The sequence below is a fragment of the Homarus americanus genome, unplaced genomic scaffold (genome assembly GCF_018991925.1).
Source record: "Homarus americanus isolate GMGI-L3 unplaced genomic scaffold, GMGI_Hamer_2.0 scaffold367, whole genome shotgun sequence".
NCBI lineage: Eukaryota > Metazoa > Arthropoda > Malacostraca > Decapoda > Nephropidae > Homarus > Homarus americanus.
This window is the reverse complement of record NW_024743709.1, coordinates 18222478-18250049: the sequence shown is the minus strand read 5'-3', so window position 1 is coordinate 18250049 and position 27572 is coordinate 18222478. Positions and strand designations below refer to the sequence as shown.

Genomic DNA, 27572 nt, shown 5'->3' with positions numbered 1-27572 from the left:
AACATCCAAAAGAAAGCCACCGAACTGGTGCCATCATCCTGCATATTAGGTATCAAGAGAGATTAGAATGCCTGTAATTGCCTAACTTATACTGTTGATGGGTAAGTGATGATTTAATAGAAGTTTATAAGCACCTCATAGGACATTACTCAGTTGAGTGTTCATATCTTGAGTTTGAATATGTCTGCCCCACTAGAGGTCACAGTCTTAGGTTAAATAAGTCACAGGTACAGAAAATTGTCTAAGCTAACATTTTTTGAGTAGGTGTCGCAAACTCTTGTAATAACGTGCTAGAGAATGTTGTTACTGTACTGAGTGTGGACTCATTTAAGACCAGATTTGACCAAAACTGATGCAGATTTAGGTACATCCTGGAGCCAGAGCATGGCCAGTACTTAACAACATTGTGTAACAGACACATGACCAATCACCCAAATGGCTAGCAGTCCGATCAATGGCAAAGAAGACAAACTTAAACATAAACAAATAGTGTATATACAGTTAGATAGTAACTAGTGTTTCCTGCTGCTAAAATCATAGTTTTTGTCAGTGTGCACAGTAAAATTCACAGGCCAACGCCATGTTGTCATTTCCCAAGTACTGTACAGGAAATTCATTTCTTTTCCATTTCTGGTACTAGATCCATTAACAAACAAAAGCATTTAAATAACAATTTTTATAAGAAGAAAGTCTTTTTACTGTACTGTAATTGGTACTTTAGTGTTACTGCAGTTGTAAAGTACAGACGACCTTCAATTTACACATTGGTTATATTCTTGAAAAAAACTAGGTTCCTGGCTCAAAAGCTGACCTTCCTTAATCATTAATATATAGTACAGTACAATACATGAAAAATTTTTACATAGAAAATTGTTATTGGTATTTAAATTGCATATCAATCTTTCTATACTGATGATAATGAACTTGATACAATGATAATGTTGATATTGAAGTCTGAGGATTCACCTGATCAGCCTGCGGAGGCTGGAGCGTGTGGAGCAGAGGTGGTGGTGGAATCATGCTTGTGAAAGAACTTGGTGACAGGGGCAGTAGTGGGAGTAGGCATGTAAAAAAACTCCATTCCATAAATGGATCTTCAGTAAAATGAAGGTCTTTCATTTCCTTTGCTATTGAAAGCAATTATCCAGGCTCTTCATCGTTAGCCTTGGCTTGGGTGCCACCTCTGCCTCTTCCTCACTGTTCTTGCCACTGTTGTTTGATTGAATTCACTCCTGCATTTCCTCACTGAGCTTTATTTAGTGGCACAATTTTCATGACCACATGGCGACCATGCTGAAACATATAAAAGTGAACTCAGACTGTGTAAAATATATAACAAGTCACAATTACTTGACATTTTGTAAGTGAAACAGTGCACAAAAAATATGAATTGAGGGTCGGCTATTACCACTTTCATCGGATAAACAGTATTATTAATAAATATTTCTTAGAGGTTATATTGTTGATTTAACAAATTTTTATTGTAAAGATGTAAATTATGTGGTAATAAAACCAGATATCAAGTGGTTATTTGGATTAAAACCATTAGTATTCAAGAACAAACAGTCCAGTACTGTACAGTACTTCCATTTTATTCTGTGAGTTATAGGACATTTATGCAGTAAGTAGTTCTAGGTATTAGATCATGGAAACTTGGTTGCCTCTGGATGATCTGTTTTGGAAAAATGTTATCTTTCATTGATAAGTTTTATATGGAATGAATTTTATTTTTGTGAAGTAGAATTGCATTTTGTGCTCACTTGGCAATGAACTCACTTCAACCTTATGTACAGTTAGGCTCCTTTTCCTTACAGCAAAGAATAGCATTCAGCTGGCAGGTGTACAGTACGTGCTGGACTCAGTTGTACGTGAACTTAAGGAAGACCCGAACAAGAAGTTCATATATGTTGAGTCTGCATTCTTCTTCAGATGGTGGGACAACCAGTCACAAGATATGCAGAATACAGTGAAGGTGTGTATAAGAGTACTGTACAGGTATAAGGATAGTTTAAAGTGTAAACAATGCAAAAGTAGACATGGGAATGGTGGTATAGTTAAGGAAATCATTAAGGGAAAAGTATACAAAGTTTTCATGTTGCTGAAAAACAAAAAGAGAGGAGGGAAGGTTAAGCTGTGAAGGGAGGATAGGGATTGAGGTAGGAAGAGGGGAAGGATAGGGATTGAGGAGGGAAGAGGGGGAGGATAGGGATTGAGGGGGGAAGAGGGGGAGGATAGGGGAAGGATAGGGATTGAGGGGGAAGAGGGGGGGATAGGATTGAGGGGGGAAGAGGGGGGATAGGGATTGGGGGATAGGGAAAGAGGAGGAGGATAAGGAGTGAGGGATGGAACAGTGGGGGGGAGAAAGGGGATAGAGATGGAGGAGGAAGAGGAGGAGGATTGAGTTGGAGGGAGGAAAAGTAGGAAGATAGAGATGGTGGGAGGAAGAGGAGGAGGATAAAGATGGAGGGGAAAAGGAATAAGTTAGGTGTGGAGGGAGGAAAAGTTCACAGATGAAGAAGAAGAGATAAGGTGAGGGGTGAAGGCAGAATAAGAATGGAACAGATGGAGGAAGGAATGAAGAGGGGAGAGAGAGGAGGAAGAGAAGACAATATAGTTAGGCTCATGAGAGGGTGGAACTGGAAGAGGGAAAGAAATATTGAGAGAGGTGGGGAGAAGGAAGAAGTGGAGGAATGGGTGTGGAAAAGGAGGAAGAAGGAGAGAGAGATTATATATAAAGGTAAGGAGTAAAGGGAAAAGCCACTTGTTGCTTGGAACTCCTGTGAAATTTCTATTTGGGAATTTTTATGTATACTGCACAGGTAATTTATATCTCTGAACTGTTGGCATTTTTTTTCACAAATCTTGTTTTCAATTATTCTAACATGGGGTTGACTTTCTTTACAGGATCTCGTGGCACGGGGTCAATTGGAATTCATTAATGGAGGTTGGTGCATGAATGATGAAGCTGCAGCTCACTATAATGGCATCATTGACCAGATGACCCTTGGCCTAGTGTATGTATTACTCATTTATATGCTTTCTTTAGCCTTGGTTTATAGTGGAGTCATGTATAACGCTCACTGGGCTCTGTGTGTGTGTGTGTGTGTGTGTGCTGTACTTGTGTTTGTTTTTTATATATTTTTTATCAAAATAGAGAATTTTTAAGACAATGTACAGTACAGTATTCACTTATTAATTCATACTTGGTTGGGTTTGGGAATGTTAAAACTTTACACTGAAATTCAGGAGAAACAAATGATGGTAATAGGCAGCTCAGTTAGTCAACTTGCCACAAGTCTTGGAATAATGCCACTTGGTGACTTGGCTCACTGAATGGAATTTTAACCCTTATTATGTGTCTGCAGGTATCTCTTTAATCATTCTAAACACAAAGAAACTATTTATTATTAAGTCTTTCTAAACTATGAAATAATCTTGTTAAATATTTAACAAAATATCAATTATTTCCTTTTACAGCCGCTTGGAGGAGATTTTTCTTAGTGCCATTCATAGATTACCTCCAACAATTTTGGGGAGAAGCTGTATGTAGTGATACAGGTAGTGACCATGGTGGGGTGGCTGATTTCATTCCTACCAAATGACAACTTACTTTCTACTTTACTGTACAGTACTTACCGGTACTCAATTATTTACTTGTTTACAAACTCTTTTACTGACTGACTTTATGAATTTGCTGGTACACCACATGTTTCTAACACATTACTAAATTAAAAAAAATATTCACTCTACCTTGCCTATTTATTACTTACTTAAATACTGTACTTACCTACTTACAATAAGTACTGTATGAGGCCTACCGGGAGGGCTGTGGGTCCGTGTACGTTGCTCTGGGCAGAGTGTAAGTTCCTGCCAAATTAACCCCAGATGTTGAAGGCTGTGCAAACACTCGAACATTTCACCCAAATTGTGGTGTTTACACCTGTATATATGTTGGCTGGAAACCTCTCCATAAACGATTATATACGTTGACTGCGTGTTATGGGTTAAAACCCAGCCAACCTGTCATCTCTTCTAAGTTCGGTTTTAACATTTATTTATAACTTCCCATTTTAAAGCCTCAGATTTGATAACCTTTTACAGTAATCTCAGTATGGTCACTTATCTCATGCAAAATATTTTATGATGATTATGTGTATGATTTTGTATACTGTATTCTGGTTGCATATTAAAAAGGAGGAGTGTAGTTTAGCCAGCTTACTCCTAAAGTACATGCTGCTAATGCTACCTACAGGGTACAGTACTTTAAAAAATAATGTGGCTGCTGCTAATTCTAAACATTTGAAAGGGTAGCGCTGTTATTGCTAACACTAATTTTTTCTAAATGCACCTCAATTTATATGTACTGTACTGTATGTTCTGTCTTCATTTTAAATTCTGGAGTTGGGTTAGGTAGAATTTAGCCTACTGGAGACAGCAATGGGGGAATTCATTAGCATGGGAGAAACTGCAACTTCACACATACAGGAGACAGGCTGATTTTTTTTTGCCATTATTCAGACAAAAAAGTGTGTCATATGCCATAAAATATGGTAATATAAGGTTGTATTCATTAATTCTAACCAATAATTAATCATTGCTAACTAACAATAACTTAATAATCAATAAAAAATATTAGTGACTATCACACTTATGGGCATGTTTGCGAAGCTCCTGCTTACTGGGTCTGGGTAGTCCAGAGTGGTGCTTGGCTTATTTACATGTCTAGTTAAATTTGAAGTTAAAGTTTCTCTTCTCTCAAAACTGGGGTCGTCTTCATTTATGAGATCAATTAAGTATTGGTGGAGGGACAGTATTTTTGCAAGGTTTGAAATGCTTAATGTAGGGCAGGACTCAACATGTTCCTCATCTTCCTCTTCTAATCCAGGATCATTTGGCGACTCGTCTATTAACTGAAGAACGTCGCTGTCCGGTAATTCTTGTTCAACAGATTCCACAAGGTTAATGATGTCAATAGATTGTAGGTCTTCACAGCCCTCTCCAGCTAGTGCTCTTGCCCTACTCAGGATCTGAGTCAAATGATCCTGCTCAAACCCAACAAAGTCAGGTGCTGTGTCAGGCAACAGCTTGCCCCAACCATTCAAGAGACATGCTTCACCGACTGCAGCCCAGGCCTTGCCAATAAACCAGACACCATGAAGAATGTTCAACTTATTCTTCCATTACTGTTGAACCGTGAGCTCCTCGTCCTCATCCATTGCCTTGTGGATTGCCTCAACGGCAAGGTCCAGATTAAGCAGCTTGATTGTAGACCTAACTTCTTGATCCATAGGCTGTAGCAATGATGTAGTTTTTTGTGAGTAGGTAAATAACTTTTATTTAACTTTGAAGATCATTGAGGTTTGTAGGGTGGCCAGTGCAGTTATCTAACAGAAGAATAGCTTTGAAAGCAATCTTTTTCTTGGCACAATAGTTCCTCATTTCTGTATGAAAGTGAGTCATAAACCATTACTCAAAAATAGTTTTGGTCATCCATCCATTTTTATTAGTACGCCAGTGCACAGGTAGCGTTAACATGCTTAGAGTCTTGAAGGGACGAGGTCAGGCCGATCAGTGTATTGGCAGTTTACATAAGTAATCACCTGCAGCATTGGCACAGAAAAGAAGAGACACACAATCTTTAGCTTCTTTAAAGCCTGGTATCCTTGCCTCTTCTTTGGCAAGGTGAGTTCTGTAAGGCATACTCTTCCAAAACAATGCTGTTTCGTCATTGTTAAACACTTGGCAAGGTAAATATCCACCTTCCTACATCACCTGACGAAAATCCTGTGAGTACCGACAAGCAACCTTGGCATCGGCTAATGCAGTTTCACCAGACACCACCTTATTTGTTAAAGCGTATTTTGATAAAAAATTTCTGCAGCCAAACCCTGCTTGCTTGAAAAACATGCTTAACCTTGTCGGGAACATCAGAACATTCAATCAAGCTATATTTGATATGTCTTGCCTTGCTCTGCAGCCATTTTGTCATCACAGGAAGCTTCTTCTTGTAGCAATCTCCCATCCACAAAAATACCCCCTTCTCCATTGGTTGCAGAAATTGGTCCTTTTGAACCCTGATGATACGACTCACAGATCTTCAGGATCATTCACTAAATGCTTTCATCACATCAGTGCAAACCTAGAGATGTAAAAAAAAAACATTGGCACATGCTCCCCTGTCATTGGTGTCTTTCTTTGAAACACAAGCCTCAGGGATATGAACACTTGTTAGATACTGTATAGTACATCATCAGTGACCAAAGACAAATGCAAAACACACCAGCTCTGTGACTGTTATTGTCCAGGCCCAAGTTGTTGTTATGCTTAATGCCATACACGATACACCGTCTGCAACAGGCAACAGCTTGTTTTGCTACAGACAGAACTGTGAATATACAGAAAGTGACCACCAAATTGCAACTTGCAGTTAGTGCTGTCTCAATTGTATCTAATGTAGACTCTATTCAGGTCTAAATTATTAATACAAATGGTTTTGAAAAATTTGCAAATGATTTATTCTAAAAACTAACAGCTGCTGCATGTTTTGCTAATAATTTTGAAAATTTGTGGTGCTAATGGTATCACTAACAGATCATTAGTGCTGCTATCCCAGCCCTGAATTTTGTTTTGTAAAAAGGGTGAATGGAGGTAAACAAGTAAAGTACATGATATATAAAATGAGCATAAAAATTTAACTCTTCTACAATGGTAAGTAATGTATTTTACTCTCTTCTCTTTGCCACTGATATGCCTATAAGCCACTTGGTCACTTGATCACATCTCTGTTATACACTGTTGGCATGTACTGGGCATGCATTGGCTCTATAATATATCTGAACCTCGGCCAGTGTTGGTCAAGTCTTGCAGATTATTGCAAGAGTTCTCTCACCAAAAATAGTTTGTCCGGACAATTTTCTGAACTTATGGTTTCTTTAACTTCAGGTGATGACCTCTAGTGGGCCAGGCATCCACTTTTTCCAGGCTTGAACACTCGATTGAGTTATGTCCTCTGAGGTGCTTATACTTATAGACTTTTATTAATTCACCCCTTGCCCGTCTATAGTATAAGCTATGCAGCTTCAGCCACTAATCTCTCTTGGTACCTTAGGTACCTGGGTGCAGGCACCAGTCTGGTGACCCTCCTTTAGGCATTGAAAAAAAAAATGACAGACTTTAGCATATCTTGGGGCCAGGTGAGGTGGCAACAATCCAAATGGGGAAACACCTTACTTTTGAAGAGTGTTATGAGGAATGGATCATCTAGGTATACGAGTACCTGCCTTATAGAACCTACTAGCTTATTTGCTTGATTTACCCTCTGAAGAATTCAGTTTCATGTTAATTTGCACACCCATGTCCTTTTCACATTTGGTGAAACTCACCGCCTCTAAAGAAAGTTTTATGTGGAAAAATATTATTGTGCTGCTGTTACATTACCTAGGTCTATTTCTTTCAGGAAGCTCAATAACACCTTTGGACCAGAGGCACGACCCACTGTGGCTTGGCAGATTGATCCATTTGGACATTCCCGTGAACAGGTAAGGACTCCCGGATTATGCTGGTGATAACACATGGATGGGTTTTTCTGTGCAACTGTAGCATTAAGTATACAGTATAGTCTGATTTTACGCGGTTAATTAAACCCATGGAGGTCCGCGTATAAAGCGAAGCGCATAAATAAAATAACAGAACATAATGGGATTAATTGAAATAGGGACGGGGCCGACCGCCAGACTACCCTTTTTTTGGCTATCGCTGACACAATACATACATTGCAGTAAAAATAACATCTTAATTTTATGATGGTATTTACACACAATTAATATATAAGAGAAATATCAATAATATTATGGTTTTTAACACTTAACGTTAGTAGAAGAGATGGCTGGGCACACGGGGATGGGGGGTTGGTTCCGAGGCAGAGGGCAGATTATTGGCCCTCACCTGTATCTCTATCCACCACAGAGGCTAGCAGGGCCTCCTCTTCAAACCCCTCGAAGTCCATATCCTCACTATCACTGACTTGGGCTGGCTGTGGTGAGTGGCGGGTGAAGAACTCGGTGATGTTTTGTTGACGGCTAGCATTGATGTGGTCGTGATACAGCTGAACATAGGGCTCCAGGGATTGCAACAGAAGGTTATTAGACACTTCGTAGCAATGATTGACTGTTTCTTTGGCAAGGAGGAGCTTCAATCTCTCAGCTAACTCGATGACATCCTTCATATCAGCATGTGTAGTTTCTGCTCTTGTTCTTCTGTAACACCTCGCTGATCACTGATGTCATCATCTTCCAACATCTCGTCTGCAGTCACCTCAGGTGTCCTGATTACCTCCAGGATGTCGTCGTTGGTGGTCTCGGGGAAGCCTGCAGCTCTAACACTTTGTGCAGCCTCTCTTGCATTGTAGTTCATTACCTCTTCTGCTATATTTTTGGTATAATTTGCTTCTGTTTGCTTTATGTTTGGTACAAAACAAAGAAATATGAAAAGACTTCATTCAAAAGTGAATTTCATCTGTGACTGCGACCTTTTATGATAAATATTTAAAATTTTCTAACATCCTCTCTGAAGTGCTAATGCCGTGAAATCATTTGCATTTTGATAGTCCAGTTATTTAACATTATTTCAGAGAATAACAGGTCTGCTTACCAATTGTGAATATATTAAGACTGAAATAAATGGACAGCTATGTGAACATTTTCTATGAACCAATCAGGTTAGCATGGAAACAGTATACCTGCAGTGCACTAAGGAAAGCCATCGATGTTCTCAAGGGTTACATTGTACAACTCCTTTCTTACATCTAACTCAAGTGGGCACTGAATTTATGTTGCAGTGGTGACCTTTATTGTAGAACTAGTGATTTTAGGGCATATATGTACTGTACTTTGTTATCTTCTCAAATTCAGTATGAATAAACTGACTTTACCCCTCCCTGCAGGCTAGTCTCTTTGCCCAGATGGGATTTGAAGGCTTATTCTTTGGTCGTCTTGACCATGATGACAAGAACACACGCTGGGCCAACAAGACTTTGGAGATGGTGTGGCAAGCAAGCCAGAATTTAGGTAAGGTATAATCTTTTTGCGAGGTGTTCAGTATTCGTATTGTTCAAAGTAAAATAAGTCTTCTGTATGAGATAAGAAAAAACAAATAATATGTAAATTCATGTGTGTGATCCTGACTGTTTTTAAATATAACATAGCTGAGACAAGCATTAAAATGCCCATTTAAACATCTGAGCTTGAAATACTTAGGGTTAACCCACAGTGTGATCCTGAGTGGCCAGGTATCATGTACTGTACTACAGACATGACATAACAGGAGAAATAAATACATTTTACACTATCCCAATTTTCTTCAATATTTATAAACCAGATAAATTTTCACTAATGGGTATACAGTATTGCTCTTCTTCACTCATTCTAGATATTAATCACTGACTACTTCTTCTTTAGAGATTTGAATAAGAGACACATTACTACAGTAATTTCATAAACCTGTTCCTGCCTCTTTTGCCTTCCTTTACTTTTACTTATAATTTGGTAATACAGTAGGGTCAGGATATATCGCGAGATAGGGTCCACGGTTGTTCGTTATGTACTAAATCACGATACAGTACATAATTACATGTAATCAATGGGGAAAATAGGGTTAGGTTCTGGAGGCCAATAAAAGTGACTAAACTTGACATAAAATGGCACAGTTTAAAGTTAGCAGAATTTAATTTAGATTGCTGGAAGCCTTGCTAGACAGCGAATAATTTGAACATAGACATCATATATTTTACACAAAAGATCAAATTTTTAGTCATATGTACTAATTAAGTACAGGGGGTACTAAAATTTGTGTGTCTCTTGCGAACTGTAGCATGTTTATATTCAAACTAATCACTATCTTATAAGAATTCCAGCAATGTTAATTATATTCTCCCAAGTCAGTTCAGTGACATTTTCTAAGAGAAAACTTAGTCACTCTTAAAAACAGATAAATAAATAAGCACTAGACCTTGGCATCAACTGTCAAGCATATCATCTCCCCCCCCCCCATCTTCCCAGCCAGGGTTGGGTGGTTTTAGGCTTAAAGTTTTTATGTTATATAATATCACAGACTAAAGTTAGGAGAATATAATTTGCATTTCTGGAATCCTTGTGAGATAGCGAATAATTTGAATACCTGTACAGGTGCTCCTCTACTTACGAACGAGTTACATTCCTGAGGCTTGTTTGTAAGTCCAACTTTACTCTTGTAGATACCAAACATATTGTAAAAAATAAAAAGATTATGGATATTTAGTACAGCTATGCCCTTTAATACAGCCTTAAAATCTGGCTCACTCTTCTCCTCTTAGGTAATGTTTGTTCTATCTGGAATTTTCTTCAAAATAATCCAGTCTCATCAACATTAAACACCTGTTCTGGCAGGTAACCCCCCTCAGTGATGATGTTTGTATCTCTGAAAGTTTGTAAGTTGAACGTTCTTAAGTAGAGGAGCATCTGTAAAAACGTCATATATTTTGCACAAGAGATAAAAATTAATCACCTGTACTTATCACATTACAGCAGTGATTTATGAGTTCTAGTGTGTATGTACGTACAGGATATATATACAGGTATAGTGATTTAAAGGCCATTTAGGAGTGTTTCTGACTTTACAAGGTCTCAGGAACATGTAACCCTAGCGTAGTCTACTGTGTACAGCTACTCCTTGACATACTACATATTTGACCTACTACCACCCACACATACGACCTGCCTCAATCGATACGACCGCTGCAGTCGGTACCAAAAATTTTTAAAATGATGTGCGTATTTTCTTGACGAAAACATTTCCGTCCTGTATGAGAGCGTCCCGTGGGCTGGGTCGTGCCACCTCGTGGCTACATCACCCACGCCGTAGAGTGCTTAGTTGGTGTTTGGCTTTCGTTGTTGTCGATAATGATCGCGCTGTGTACCGACATTATTTTTGTATCTAATTCACTTTATAATGACTGGTAAGCGTAGAAGTGAGAGTGCTGGTGGTGCTCAGAAGAAAAGGAGACAGTCAATTACTTTTGAGATGTAAATGAAGATAATAATGCAGTGTGAAAATGGAAAAACAGTAGCAACCATTTCACGAGACCTAGGCTTCTCGCACGCGACCATATCTGCTATTATGAAGGACAAGGACCTTATTCGTGAGGTAGTGAAAGGATCAGCACCAATTAAAAGAACTATAATAATGAAGAACAGACAAGGTCCTATTCATGAGATGGAAAAATTACTTGTGATATGGATGGAAGACCAGATACAAAAGCGTGTACCCTTAAGCCTTCTAACCCTACAGGCTAAGGCAAGAAGCCTTTTCGAAAACCTGAAGGAGCAGGCAGGAGTGAGTGTGACCAAACCTTCACAGCAAGTCATGGGTGGTTCCAAAGGTTTAAGAACCGCAACAGTTTGCATAGTGTAAAGGTGAGTGGAGAGGCAGCAAGTGCTGATATGGATGCTGCCGAAGCTTTTAAGGAGGAGCTAGATCGTCTTATCGTTGAGGGAAATTATTTGCCTGAGCAAACATTTAATGTGGATGAAACTGACTTAACAATGCCAGGATTCAAGGACCGAATCGCACTGCTGTTGGAGGGAATGTAGCTGGTTTCAAGGTAAAGCCTTTCATGATATATCATTCAGAGAATCCAAAGGCTTTTAAACATGTCAGCAAGCACACACTGCCAGTGTTTTATCGCAGTAACAAGAAAGCATGGATGACCTAGTACTGTTTGAGGATTGGTTCATGACTTGTTTCATTTCATGAGCCAAGGAGTATTGTCTGCAACAAGGGATTGCATTCAAGATTTTGTTAATTTTGGATAATGCTCCGGGACACCCACCACACCTGGACGACATGCACCCTGATGTTAAGGTAGTCTACATTCCACCTAACACTACCTCTGTCATCCAACCCATGGATCAAGGTGCTATTGCAGCTTTTAAAGCGAATTATTTACGTACGACCTTCGCTCAGGCTGTTGCTGCTAATGAAGGTGAGAAAATGCTCAGAGAGTTTTGGAAGGACTACAACATTTTGAAATGTATAAAGAACATAGCTGCAGCATGGGATGAGGTTACAGGTCAGTGCATGAATGGAATATGGAAGAAAGTCCTGAAAAGATATGTGAACAGTTTCAGGGATTTAATGAAGCTGAAGTAATTTCTGAGATTAGTAACAAGATTGTGGGGTTTGGTAAACAGCTTGAGTTAGAAATTGATAATGAAGAAGTTGAGCAGTTGGTTGAGAGTGTAGGAGAAGAGCTAAGTAACGAGGATCTTATTGAACTGGAAGCACAGAAAAATGCATAGGAAGAAGAGAGTCTAAATGTAGAAGAAGAACCTGCACCCTCCAAAAATTTTACAGTGAAGCAAATGGCAGAGGCATTTGCTACAATTAATAAGGGGATGCAAATGTTTGACGGAATGGATCAAAATGTTGAGCGTTTTGCCAAAGTTGTCAGAATGGTCCAAGATGCACTTGCTTGCTACAGGGAGATTTAAATGAAAAGAAAAAGCAAACTGTGCAGTCTAAATTGGACATATATTTTAAGAAGTCCCCCATTGCTGTCTCCTCACACCCCACCAGTGCTGCCTCTTCACTCCTTAAAGGTGATCCAATACCTTCAACCAGCAAGTTTCCCCTGTAGTATATTAACCTGTCCGAAGAAAGCGACATTGATGATCCACCCAGCCCTGTCTCCTCCTCTGCTTCATCCACTTAATGTAGTCTCCATGTATACAGCTCCTCCCCGACTTACGACCTACTCAACTTACGACCACCTGGACATACGACCGCCTCAGTCGTACCAAAATTTTGTCAAATTACGTATTTTCGAGTCCCAACGTCAGTGATTGCGCTGTGTACTGAAATTTTTTTTTTGTAATTCACTTTAAAATGGCTGGCAAGCTTAAAAGTGAGAGTTTTGTGGTGCTGAGGAGAAAAAGAGACACCCATTTTAGATTTTCAATGTATATTTAAGCATTTTCGACTTACGACCTGGATTTGGGTCCCTAACCCCGTCGTCAGTCAGGGAGCAGCTATATTGGGAAATTTGATAATTTTGGTAGTAGTGATAAATTTGAAATATTTCCTGCACGATTTCCCTTGTGAAATAAAAAAAATTATCGTTATATATAGGAAAATGTCGATAATTTTGGTAGCTGCTACATAAAGAAATCATTATACAAAGTCGCTATATATCCCGACCCTACTGTATTATGAAGAGCTTTAGAAAAACAGTATGGTATTACCTTTATGCACTCATCTTTAAATTGACTATTTTGCTATCTTTATACAACAAGATTGTAAAAGTAGTACAGTATTTCTATGTGATAATAATACCATTTTAGTTTCTTGAGTTCTTTGTTTCCTCAAAACATAGATCAAACCTGCCTTACTGAATTGAAAACTCTCTCATGTTAGATTTACCCAAGCATGATAGTATGGTACTGTTCATATCAGTTGCATCCATGAAATATGTTTAAGACGGTTTTAAGTGGTGTATGGGACTGCATAGATAGTACTGTACTAACCCCGACTTACGAACGCCCGCCGATATGAACGGGGTTAAAGCTTGAAATTTAGTTTTTTATTTACCTGATGACTTATTTTTTACTTTCATTAACTGTAATTTGTCATTCTATTTCTTCTTTTCTCTTAAATTAAGTGATTTTGGATGTATATAAAGACTTAGGTTATGATATGGGTAGTGGGATTTTAAACATTGATCTGTAAGTACTGCATGCATGTAGTATGTGTTCTGACTTGTACATTTCCGACTTAATAACAATAATAATTAACGGTTTATTGAAAGAGCTTGGCAGCCAGAAGGCTGAAAATATACAGTTACATATTTGGGGAATGGGTTTCGAATTACAAATAATATACAAGTAACATAAGTGATACAAATAAGATATATAATAACTAGATGGGGAAAAGCTCAAACTACAGTGCATTTCAACATAGTGACAGTGCAAGAAGTAGTATTTACTGGGAGTGAATACACTGGTTTATTACAAGTTATTGATAATTTTTACAATGGTTGGGACTGGGCTGTTCTTATAGCGATCAGTTCGTGCACGTATGGGCTGGATGCGGTTGTGGTGAGGAATGTCCTCAGGAACGGAACCCGTTCGTAACCCAGGGACCCCCTATATTTTAGAGGCTTTTTTGTAATTTTTGTTTGCTCGGAGAATTCATAGAGAACCCAAGTCATCACAGGTGTATAATTGATAGAACAGGTGAATAAGTAAGTCCTTTACCAACTTCACTTGAGAATTACAGTAAAGTACAGTACAGTACAGTATAGTACCAGTGGGTTAGGAGGCTACTATTAATTTAATTTTTTATAAACTTTGGGAATATTAATGGCATGTACAGTATATAAAATAAGTACTGTAATATATTATGCAACTGTGTTTTTGGTTCTGTCTGTGGAGTTTTTTCTGTTATAAGACTAATATTACTGTACATGTGATTATTTCAAAATATAAAATATGAAATGAAATTACATAAGTGGATAAATTACAGTAATGTACTGTATAGCATAGGAGTAGTCTTTTGAAGCACAGACCTTTCTTTATGAATTACAAAGAAATTTTCTGCCTACTTTTTCAAAGTATTTAGCTTCTACAGTGATATCTCCATTAGCCGGAACAATTGGTGCAGAGCGCTTCCGGGAACGAGAGATTTCCGGGTAACAAGATGACTCTCCCAAAGCCGGAAAAAAATCCCCCATCCCCGTAATTTTCCGGTAACGGAGAAATGTTCTCGGAAGTTCCAGAAATTACCCATTACCTCATCTCTCGAACCCGGAAAAATATCCCCCATCCCCAGAATTTTCCGGGTACTGGAAAAATTTTCTCGGAATTTACAGAAAATGCGCCTGATTTACCTATCTCAAACCCGGAAAAAAATCCCCCATCCCTGTAATTTTCCGGGTATCGGGAAAAATTTTTCGGGATTTTCCGGAAAAATTTGCCCCCCAGAAAATATTTCCCAAAGCTGGAATTATCTGGGAACGATTTTCCGAGAAAATTTCAATTCCATCTATCGGAGAGTTCCGGGCTTAAGGGATTCTGACTAACGGAGATATTACTACATCATTGGTTTTTACAGGTGAATCAGCCTGGCTCTTCACAGGTGTGTTACCCAATGGCTATGGGCCACCTGGTGGATTTTGTTTTGACATACTCTGCCATGATGAGCCTATCATGGATGATCGACGGCTCCATGGCTATAATGTTGATAAGAAGGTAAGAAAGTTGCTTGGCTTCAGCTAAACATGCAATATTATTTTTACTGTCACCACTTTATTTTACCCTGACTGAATAAATATGGGGTATTTACAGGGTTGTAAAGTAACAAAATAAATTTACTTTAGTACTGTACTCAAGTAACATTTTTGGGTATCTACTTTTTAAAAAGTACTAAAAAAAATTTGTATTTTTACTTAAGTATGGTTTTCTAATGCTTTTACTCCAATGCAATTGAAAAAACAAAAATCTTTACTCTTCCCATGCCCCAAACAGACAAACAGAGTTTTAATGTCGTAGGCAAATTCACGATATATTTTTCAAATAATTAATTATTTATTAACCCTGGTAAAAGAGTTGTTGTAAGGGGGCTCATTTTTCAGTTCATATTTATTCTATTTATTCTTCAATACTTATATACTTGCCTCATATCTCATATCTATATTTTCTATGAATCATATTTTCTTAGTCTTTCTGTCTACTCTGTATAAGTATCTAACTTATATTTTGTTTAATAAATCAATATTCTTTTCTATGCTTTATTCCTTCTGTCATATATATTATTGTATTTTCTGATATTTTTATCCTTACAGTACTTTCTCTCAATTTATTATCCTGCTTTAGTTATACAGTATTCTATACCATTGATTAGTCGGGAAAAACCATGCCATTCTTACTATAAGACTTATTATACTTTCAACGGTAGCCTGCCACCACCCAGACTTTTATTAGAATACAGTAAAACATATCTCATTTAGCTGTTAGGTAGCGTGCTAGCGAGCTTCTAGGCACATGAGTTACAATAGTTATTTTATGAGAACCAACAGTTGAATAATTTAGTTTGGTACTTGAGAGAAACACAAAATACTAAAAAGACTGAGAGTCTATCCCGATGCACCTCAGCCCATCTCCTAGAATAAACAAAACATTGTTTTATGTAGTATTATGTTAAAACAAACACTCATAAATCAACACAGCTAAAATTAAGGGATGCGAAATGGTCTGTTTTCTGGCTGGGAAGATGGGAGGGGGGGGGGGAAGATGAGGTGATATGTTTGACAGTTGATGCCAAGGTCTAGTGCTTATTTATTTATCTGTCCTTAAGAGTGACTTCAAATTTTTCTATTATAAAATGTCACTGAACTGACAGGGGATAATATAATTAACATTGCTGGAATTCTTAGAAGATAGTGATTAATTTTAATATAAACATGCTATAGCTCGCATTAGACATACAAATTTTAGTTCTAATTTAAGAATTTTATTAAAAGAGCAAAAAATTTTATCTCTTGTGCAAAATATATGACGTTTATATTCAAATTTTTCGCTGTCTTGCAGGGATTCCAGCAATACAAATTATATTCTCCTAACTTTAGTCTGTGACATTATACAGTGGTCCCTCGGTTAACGATCGCAATTCGTTCCGGAAGGTCGTTCGTTAACCGAAAATTTCGTTAACCAAAACCATTGTTTCAATGGGATTTTGGGTAATTGGTTCCAGCTCACCGAAAATTACATACAAACTAAAAATAAATGCAGTAATGTACACTTACTTTGAGATGTGCATGTAGAAGGCTCCTGGTTGATGATGATGATGATGGGAATTAGAATGGGGGTGGAGAAGGGAGAAGAGAAGGCATTGGGGTGGAAGAGAAGTCACCCCATGCTGCCATTTCACCCATAAAATTTTAGTTCACTTGGTGTAATTCAAGATTATTTTCTTTAAATCAACACTGCACTGCACATAAACTTCAGAATGACCAATAATTGTACTGTAAAAACGTAAAAATAGTATATGTTCAAGAGAGTCTCAAGCAAGAAGCTTCCTCCACTGAGCAGGGACACACACTGACGCCATTTTGGGTGAGTCAAGTGGCTGTTTGGCGTGCTAAAAACTAATTCCCTGTACTTCAATTATGTTAAATAATTGTTAAAATGACTAAAAGCTTTAATATAAGACTTGGAAAATTATTGAATAGTACAACCTTCTTGATATTTACTCAAATGGTAATGAATTTAAGCCCTAAAACCGATTACTGTATTGGCGGATTAATACTACAGCTGGTGAGCAGGCGAAAACATGTTGGTAAAAATTCGTAAGGAATTCGTTAACCGAAGTGAAGAATCTTATGGAAGGTAATTCGTTGACCGAAATTTCGTTAACCGAGGGTTCCCTGTATAAGATAAAAACTTTAAGTCTAAAACACCAAACCCTGGCTGGGAAGATGGGGGGGAGGGAGGGAGGGGAAGAAAGTGACAGTGACATATTTGACAGTTGGTGCCAGAGGTCTAGTGAAGTATTTATTTGTTTATTTATGTCCTTTAGCTTGAGTTAATGTTTTTTGCTTATAAATGTCACAGAAGTGGCCGGGGAGAATATAATTTGCATTGCTGGAATTCTTATAAGATAGTGGTTAATTTGAATATAAACATGCTATAGTTTGAACTAGACAAAAAAATTTAATAATCATTTAGTACATTATTTTGAGTACATGTACAGTACAGCTTTGCCCTTAGGACAGTGTAGCATGCCCAGAGAAACATTAGGCGCAAATTTTAAAGTATGATGCGCCAGATTGACGCGCACAAAATAGGAAAGATTCGCTTTAAATTAAAACATTGTCCTTAATTGTGGGTGTCGCTTTAAATCAATACTCTTCAATTGAATCGCTTTAAATCCCCATAAAAAACATACAAATATAAAAAAAAAATGTGCTGTAAATAAAGAGTAGTGTTTAAATAAAACTTTGCTTGCATCTATTTTTAATCAGCTACTCTACCATCCAAAATGGATACAGGAGGATCTTCATTGTATGTTGAGGATGTGTCCCAGAAAAAAAGCAACTGATAATGAAATATTTTATAATGAAGAATTTTTCCCATAAGAATTTATGTAATTAGGGGTATATGCATTCAAACATGTACAGTATCTCAAAAAAAATATGTCCACATTTGTGTGAAACGTTATGAGACCATGGATGATAGATATTGGGATATGCACATTCCTGCTCTGTATAGTTTAACATAGTAATGCAATGTGTATTTACTTCGACGTAATTAATGTGATTTTCGGTTACCAAATGTAGTACTTTACAGGTGTTCCTCTACTTAAGAACGTTCAATTTACAAACTTTCAGAGATACAAACATCATCATTGAGGGAGGGGTTACCTGCCAGAACAGGTGTTTAATGTGGATGAGACTGGATTATTTTGAAGAAAATTCCAGATAGAACAAACATTACCTAAGAGCCTAAGAGGAGAAGAGTGAGCTAGGTTTTAAGGCTGTATTAAAGGGTATAGCTGTACTAAATATCCATAATCTTTGAATTTTTTACAATACCTGGTATGTTTGGTATCTACAAGAGTAAAGTTGGACTTAGAAACATTGGACTTACGAACAAGCCTCAGGAACGTAACTTGTTCGTAAGTGAAGGAGCACCTGTACTGTAGATCAGTATGCCACAGAGCCATGTATACCACCCCCCCCCCCTTCCAATCCCCCGGGACATCACGATATGCATGTAGCATTTTGGAAGTCATCGACCTATCCTGGCAGATACTTTTTTGAGGTACTGTAAGGTAATACTCCTTGAAATCTCTGCAAATTAGCTTATAATGGCGTCATTATAACTTACTGTACTGTATAATAATTGATATGGAGATACATTCCTAACAACATTATTTTTTACCTTTGAATGATACATTATGGCTTGATTTGACTACTTGTACACTTAGACAACTGATTAATTAATAAATAAGAGAATAGGCAGGTACATAATACACAACAATATTATTTTATTAAGTGCTGATAGATACATTACAATATTATTTAGTAAGTGTTAACAGTTGTTGTGGTAAGCACCACCCATCTTGAGCAGTGAGAGCAAACATGCATGAGAGAAGTAAAACATTGGCAACACTGCTTGGAGGGAGGCTTCTGATGACAGTCAGCTGGTTGGCTTTGTAAATAAGCACTGGGAATTTAATTCAATGCAATAAATCATCTTGGATTGGGTGTGGGATATTTTTCAGGAAGTGACTATTTTATGATATTTTATTAACCTGGCACCAAATGAATGTAAATTATATGAGAATTATGGTTAAACTGCATATTGTCATGTTAACAGGATCGAGGGTGGAGTTGTCCAACCACCCACCCACCCACCCTCCCTCCCACCTCCCAAACAATTGAGTCCTCACTCTTAATTTTCTTATTTTATAGTTATTTTCTTTATTTCTAAATTGCATTAGAACATCGAAATATATATCTGTAACTTTTACGGTTTCTTATGTAATAATGGCATGTGCACAACCTTCTCACAGCTAACAAGTGCCCATGTGTTATGGTGATTTTTTTTACTCGATATTTCCCACACACACAATATACCCCTACACTCTTATTTTATATCTTGATTGTTGGAAATTTGACTCACTTCCCTGGACAACAGTACAGGTGCTCCTCTACTTTCTTGAGTCTTGTTCGTAAGTCCAATTGTTTGGAAGTCCAACTTTACTCTTGTAGATACCAAACATATTGTAAAAAATTAAAAGTTAATGGATTTTTAGTACAGCTATACCCTATAATACAGCCTTAAAACCTGGCTCACTCTTCTCCTCTTAGGTATTACATGTTCTATTTGGAATTTTCTTCAAAATAGTTTGTCTCGTCCACATTAAACACCTGCTCTGGAAGATAACCCCCCCCCCCCCTCAATAATGATGCTTGTATCTCTGAAAGTTTGTAAGTCAAATGTTCTTAAGTAGAGGAGCATCTGTATTAATAACTATGAACCACTATAGTCCCAAGATCTTCAACTATATCCCATTTCTCAGTTCAAAGGGAATTTATTTTCCACAGCAACAATACTCAAACACTTGGCCTCCGATACACAAGTGTACTTTTACTTTCACCCGCTTCCCCACTGATCGGCTCGTTAGCTGCTTGGGCAGTCAGTCACATCTCTGCTATGCACTGTTGGCAGGTACTGGGCATGCATTGGCTCCTAAATGTTTCTGAACCTGCTCCAGTATTGGTCAAGTCTGGTCTTGAAAGAGCTCACAATCAGTGCCGACACAACACACAGGCAGATTGTTCCTAGAGTTCACAATTCTTACCCCAAAAAAGTTTTCCCTCACATTCTTCTGGACTTTTGGCTTTTTCAACCTTGAGCTGTGACTCCTTGTGGGACGGGCATCCTCCAGATCTAGGTATGGACACTCGACTGAGTAGTGCTCTCTGAGATGTTTTATAAACTTCAATAAGGTCACTCCATGTTCATCTGTAGTATAAGCTAGGCAGTTGCCGGTATTCTAATCTCTCTGGATAACTGAGGTGCCATAATGCAGGCACTACCGTAGTCTGGTGGTCCTCATTTGGATATTTTCAATCAACTGACAGTCTCTTGCATATCTCGGAGACCAGACAGGGAAGCACCTCATTCTTGAAATTTGTTAAGAGGGATGGACCGTCTAGATATCTGAATGACCTTCTTATAAGACCTACTAGTTTAGTTGTGCTGAAAACTTGGCACTCACTTTAAATTTCTGTGGATTCTTGACCATTATGAATTTTTATTATTATTTATGGTTATAAAGGCTTCTAAGATCTGACTATTAAGACTGTAGCATTCAGCACTTCATCATTCAGGGACTTAGAAAATACAGCCGTTGTGATGAACACAATGTTTATTTTTTCATCAAAATTAGCTTTTTGAAAATTTTTGACATGCCATTGATGGACAATCAGAAAGTTAATGTTCAAACTTTCAAGTACAGGTGTTTTTTCTGATGATGTAAAAAATCAAATAAAAATAATATCATTTTAAGTTCCTGAATGATGATTTGTTCTGCCAGGTGAATGACTTCCTGAAGGCAGCTCAGAACCAAGCTCAAGGTTATGCCACTGACCACATTATCATGACCATGGGTGAGGATTTCAACTACCAGAGTGCTGACATGTGGTATAAGAACCTAGACAAACTCATCAGGTAGGAATCTACAAATTACACAGTGCTGCATTTATATAATTCAGTACTATTTTTTATGTCAAAGGGTACCGGTAAGTGCATTTTTTGACGCTTGACATGAAATGCTTCTTATTGTGAATTGTCAGTGCTCATTTATGTTCTTCATTACAATATTCATCTTAACTCTTCTCTATGGAACTTCTCATACTTGTAACTGCAGCTATACATAGCTTCTGTTTTCTACATGCATGGTTCCTAACCTGCTTGATTATTCACATATTAATTTAATGAGAAATTCAATATCATCTTTGCTATGATCTTGGTTTGCTTACACAGTACAGGAATTGTCTGATTCTACTACACCTTTGAAAGTATCATTTGTAGGAAACGAACCTCAGAAATATTCACATGAAGACTTTTCACCTGCACAGCTCTGTTAACTAGTACAGTTTTAAGTAGGTGTTAAGATAAAGCTTTCTTGCAGTAAATGATAGAGTTGTAGAATAATGACTTTCACAACACAAACACTTCACTCAGCACTTTGAGACTTGGTTCTAACAATCTCTCCTGGATCCTCTGTTAGATTAAAGTTAATAGATGCTCTCAGAAGGCTTGGAATCCTGTGTGGGGTTATGCATTATTTTTGTAATGAGAGGTCGATATTAAATTATGAGTTTCATTGATTATGATTTTAGATTAGACATTGATCACATTGTGGGCTGGATGCACAGGATGTAGACTTGCACTTCAGCAACTCTGTGCATTCCTAAATCTAATTGCAATATACCCGGTAGATATTTGAGAATGGATTACAAAAAGTTTACATCTCGCCACTTACATTGAAGTGTTTCACTGGTCACTTTTTTGCTGATATTGTATTGGTAGTTGCTTAACCCATTAGCTGTGCCATTTGGGAAATCAAGGGTACCCCATAAATGCCAAAAAGCAAGAAACTCTGACAAATGGAAAAAAAAAAATAAGATTTTCATGAAATAGAAGATATAAAATTTAAAGCCATAAAACCATATTAAAACTTTTTACTCATAATGGCTGACAAGTTAGGAGTATGAAGTGAGGCAGAGAGTAACTGCTGAGCCCTAGTTGTTGTTGATGCAAGAGGTGATTGTAATGACAAACAGCATGGTTGTGGTGGTGCAAAGTGGTGGCAAGCCCTTTCATAGGTGGTGAGTCAGGCTGTGGCATTGTAGGTGTGGATGAGGGGTCATTGAGGACAGGAGGAGGGTGCGAGGTGTAAATAATTCAAAATTATTCAAAGATGATGATGATAGCAAGTTGATTTGAGGTTCCACAGCCTTGTGTCTCACTCTAGAGTGTCTACCAATTATCGACTTTCCATTCTTAGTCTGATTTTTGGCAAACAACTTTAAATTCAAGGCACCAAAAATGCCACTTGTCTTAAGATGACAATAGCACAATTTTGGTAAGTCAACGGAAGATAATGATCGTAGTAAATTAATTAAAATAAGTTTTGTGTCTTCAGTTTTACTCTTCTCATTTCTTTTGTACCTTTGAAGGTCTTCAGTATGGCAATGCCTTTTATGTACAACCTCCACAGGGTATAATTTGCCTGGTATATAGTGTATTCACATACCAAAGTGTATGCTTTGTGTAACTCCTTTCTAAAAATTTAAATTTTATTCAGTTCATCCTTGACCCTATCTCAGTTCAATCCTCTGCTTTCTTCTGCAAGTAGAGGATGCCTTATGGCAAGAATACAACCATTGCCTGTCTTCTAGAACAGGGGTTTTCAAACTATGGGTCCCGACCCTTCAGTGGGTCGCGAAATAAATAAATTGGGTCGCAAAATAAAAATGGGTCGCGAAAATAAATAAGAAAAAATAAATAAAATGGGTCGCGAAAATAAATAAGAAAATGAAAATAAATGCACCATAATTTAGGCTTGGTTATTGTAATGTACACTCCACAGTCTAGGAAGCGACTGCAAGGAGAGCATTTCCTGATTCTTTCTTTACCTCTCATGTCATCCGTTTTGCGCAGAAAAACTCGTAATCGTAGTTTTTTCCCCCGTAATCATGAGAAATTTACATGAATTTTGTTGATGCTAAATAAAGGAAAATTGTGAACAGTGTTTGTCTTTGATTTACTCATTTCATATCATTACACTTAGGTTTAATGGGTCGCAATTCAAATTGTTGTTCTGGCTGTGGGTCGCAGTAAAAAAAGTTTGAAAAACACTGTTCTAGAACACTATGTGAAAAAGGCACTGCTTCTGTTAGAAATCGTGATATACCATATCTGCTTTTCAGTTATTCACCATGTTTGATGTATGTACATATCAAACAGTTTGTGCATCAGTTTTATTGTCATTGCCCTGTTTTCAATACAATACAATAAATTAAATTGTGGCTATTTCATACGAGTCATTTATACTTTCAGTTATGACATAGCTAGATGCTTGTGATTGATTAGATGTTTTGGTATTATTTAAGCTCTCTTATGACCAGCTTTTTAATCCCTATTCTGATTAGGTAAGTTTTCTCTTTAAGCTCCTGGAGAAACTATATTAATTTCATTGCTATATATAGTATCTGAGTTGACATAGGTATGGCTAATGATTTTCACTTTGAATTGCAATTCCACAGCAGAGTTTTGTAGCAGGAAGTTTTCATCTGAGTTATCATCCTATTTGACCTTCAAATTTATGGCTTTAAAGACTGTGGCTTTAACTTAGATGTGGCAATGCCCAGGGCAAATGGTACAAGTAACTGTCTGGTTGTGGACAGAGGCTAATTATCAGTTCTTGTGAATGTTTTTGTCTATCCTGCTTTCAATAGAAAGCTCAATCTTACATTCATTTTCTCAATTTTTAAGAATTCGTGAACTTCTTCTAAAGTCCTTGTGAACAATATGAATTAGCTGGTCCAACTGAATGATCCATTTGTTCATACTTACAATTTTGAAGGCTTGACTTGCCAGACCACCCGCCTCATATATTGCTACTTGTAATGAAACTATGAAAGTTATGGACAAATCATTACATTACTCTAATGTGGCTTATAAATAAATGAAATATAATACAAAACTATGAAATAAGAAAAAATGAAGAGCATGAGTGTGTATATGTGGGCAGTGAATGTGTGTGGAGGCGGTTGGTTATGGGTTATAACTGCATAGCGATGCTCCTTCCTGATGTGACGTCATGGCATACTCACAGCCAGTGCGGCAACCACATGTCTATGAGGCAGCTGGGTGACTGCTTGAACTGTGCAATGTAGCCGAGAGGATGGTTTGAGTATGAAAGGAACTATTTTTTGTACATAAAATATATTTTATATTTTATATGTTATATTTTATGATATGCTATGTATTGATTTTATTGTTTATCATAGCAATAAATATAGTAACTCTTCCCCGTTTCTTGTTGTAATAAAACATATGAAATTAGCTGATTTTGGAAGAAGTTTTATTATTATTATTTCATTTTGGTGCCGGTTAGTTGAATCTGCTGGTTGCACAAATTCTGGATAACCGGGATTCTACTGTATATTACATAAACAGCTCCTTGCCTGGCTGGCTGGCTGGCTGCTCAGCTGTTCATATATGTAAACATCACCAGCAACTTAATACGACACAATAACTCATCTGGGTATAGTGGAGATTTTTTTTTTTTTTTTTAGATTGATTATTTACGATAATGTTTTATTAAGCCGGCACTAAATGAACTTACATAATTTTGGAATTATGGTGAATTTACATAGTGTCGTTTTAATGGTGTCGGGCTGATGGAAGTCTTCCATAGGGGAACTTTTACCGAGTCACTCCACCCTCAACTGCCATACCTACCTACTGGACTTCCCTACACATAATAACCTTTCCTCTCATTATTTTTCTTATTTTATAGTTTTATATTATGTTTTCTTTATTTTTGTCACATTAGAGCATTGTTTTTTGGTTGAAATTGGGGGGGAAATGGGTGACTTTGGCACAAGCGCCAGAACAATGCAGCAGTTCCAAGCAGGGTTCCCAGCAATCGCAAAACTCGTGAAGCTACTGTACAGTATTTCTTTATTCATAAGGCACACTAGAATATTGAGATGAATTTTTCTGCAAATTCTGTGGTTACATTACTTACGTATAACAATGGCATAGCCTGCCTGATGCATTTTGGCGTGGTAGAAAATTTACACTTGTAGGGCACTTTTATGACTTATTATAGTTATTTTTACATTTTATTTGATGTTTTTAACACTAATTATGCATCATATTTCGATACACACAGACTTGGTATAAATCAGTGGATGATGCAGATGACATACTGTACAGTATATGTGACACAAATGAAGTACAGTACTTTACGTGTATATGTGAAATGATGTATATATCGGTACAACATATAAAGAGGATCCCCTGTATACCATACCTTTGGAAACACAAGATTGCCCAGTTATTTAAAGGATGAGAAAATGTACAGGGTCTTGCTTTCAGAATTGTTTCTTTTTGCTACATGTTCTTTGTTATGGTTTGACTTCCTTTGGTAAATTTACTTTTTACAAATGGTATAAATGTGTTGTCATTCTGTTCACAAATAAGGATGTGAACTTAATGTATCAGCTCAGGGTCTCTATATTAGTTTAGCACAAGATACAGGTCATCACTGTCTTCATATTGCAAGGTAAGGCATTTTTTTTTATAAGCTATTGTAGATAATTATGTCTGGGGTCTTATCATGGTGCAAAACTGATTTCTGTCTTTGTTAGGTGTGTTCCATATATTTAATACAGTAATTAATTTTACTCTTTGTTTTATCTTGAATTCCTTACTACTGGTAATCATTCATCTTTGTCATCTCGACTCTAATGTCGTTTCTTACAACTTCTCCCCATGTCATTCTTGGTCTGCCACTGACTGTCCTCCCCTCCACATTACTCATGCACCTCTTGACCAAAATTGATCTCATCCATTCTCTCCACATACCCAGACCATCTCAGCCTTCCTTTATATAGGACCTTTCCAATACTCTCAACACCCAGCTGCCCTCTTAGCTCTGAACAGGGCTTCCTGTTTATCAGTGTCGCATTGCAGATACATCTCCCCATTCTTATCTCAGCTCGTTCAAGCCTGCTTATGTCATCCTCTTTAACTGCCCATGTTTCACTGCCATACAATTTTACAATTCTCATGCCAGTCCCATACATTCTTCATTTCAAGTGGAGGAAGGGTCCTCTTGCAGCTAATAAAGACAGCAACTCTATACAGCCCCCAGTCACTTCTGATTCTATTCTATCCTTCCATTACTTAAATTTCTCCACTGCCTCTCCAATGCTATCTGCTACAGTAAAACTCTTTGTCACGTTTGGTATGTGTATACCGTACTAATTTTCTGGGATGTGAGAAAAGATAACATGTAGTAGTACTTCATATTTGATTCACCATATCGATTTTATAATGATTGTATAAAATAAGCATGGCAGTTTTATATGCCGAGTTGATGTTACTTTTGAAATTCTCAAGGTTCCATGCTAATGGTTCTTAGGTTGAGGGCTTCATGAAGGTTGCAGAGGATCAAGCTAAAGCCTATGTCAGCAACCATATTATCATGACAATGGGTATGGACTTTCATTATCTTAATGCCCATGCTTGGTACAAGAATTTGGACAAGCTGATCAGGTGAGGAGAAGCTTAATAAAATTTCTGATGTGAGATTTAAGTAATGATAGTTGGGTCAGTGATGCACAATTTAATATTCAAGATTTAGTAGAATTTTGTAAATGGATGAAATTATGCTTGGTGAAGATTTTCCTTTAAGCTTCTTAAGTGAGGTGATTTTTAAGGGGGTTTTAGGACATTATTTTTTGGGGGAAAATTCCTTCAGTCATATTATTGTACTTGCATATCAGGTGTTGAAATTATTGAGATGCAGAAATCAGATACTGATATTCCTCTATTTTCAAAAAGAGAAGCATTCCTATAAAAAATTATATATACCAAAATTTTAAAGATTATGAAGGTTTTTCCCATTAATTTAAAGGGAAAAATTAGAGATGTTATCTGAGTATCTTCCCAACCCTTTTCCTTGCCAAAACTTATATGAATTTTATTACAAGAAATAGAGTAATAATAAAGGTAAAAAGATATTGAGTACTATATTGAGTAAAATTAATGGAATTATGATAAAATAATTCAGTTCAAAGAAAAAATAATGTGCTGGATGGTAAACTATTAGTGTACCTGTATTTACCTTACATAATCTCTTGTACTGCTGTATGCTAATGTTTAAGGCAAAAAAAATCTCTGGTAATTAATACAGTAGTGTGTAGATAAATATTTAAGTACAGTATGCCCGGA

At 37.2% G+C, this 27572-nt stretch overlaps 1 protein-coding gene across 2 annotated transcripts in view; it reads left to right on the top strand.

Annotated features, from left to right (window-relative positions):
• Nucleotides 1-27572, top strand: part of LOC121877354 (lysosomal alpha-mannosidase-like) — a 73845-nt gene that overhangs the window by 12617 nt on the left and 33656 nt on the right. Inside the window, exons 3-8 of one of the 2 annotated variants that reach the window (XM_042383075.1) lie at nucleotides 1815-1972; nucleotides 2905-3014; nucleotides 7457-7538; nucleotides 8942-9065; nucleotides 15142-15278; nucleotides 26761-26894. In XM_042383075.1, the coding sequence (XP_042239009.1) occupies nucleotides 1815-1972; nucleotides 2905-3014; nucleotides 7457-7538; nucleotides 8942-9065; nucleotides 15142-15278; nucleotides 26761-26894 (745 nt within the window). Of the gene's footprint in view, nucleotides 1-1814; nucleotides 1973-2904; nucleotides 3015-7456; nucleotides 7539-8941; nucleotides 9066-15141; nucleotides 15279-21132; nucleotides 21267-26760; nucleotides 26895-27572 lie in introns of both variants that reach the window. The other variant, XM_042383074.1, reaches the window with a different exon arrangement.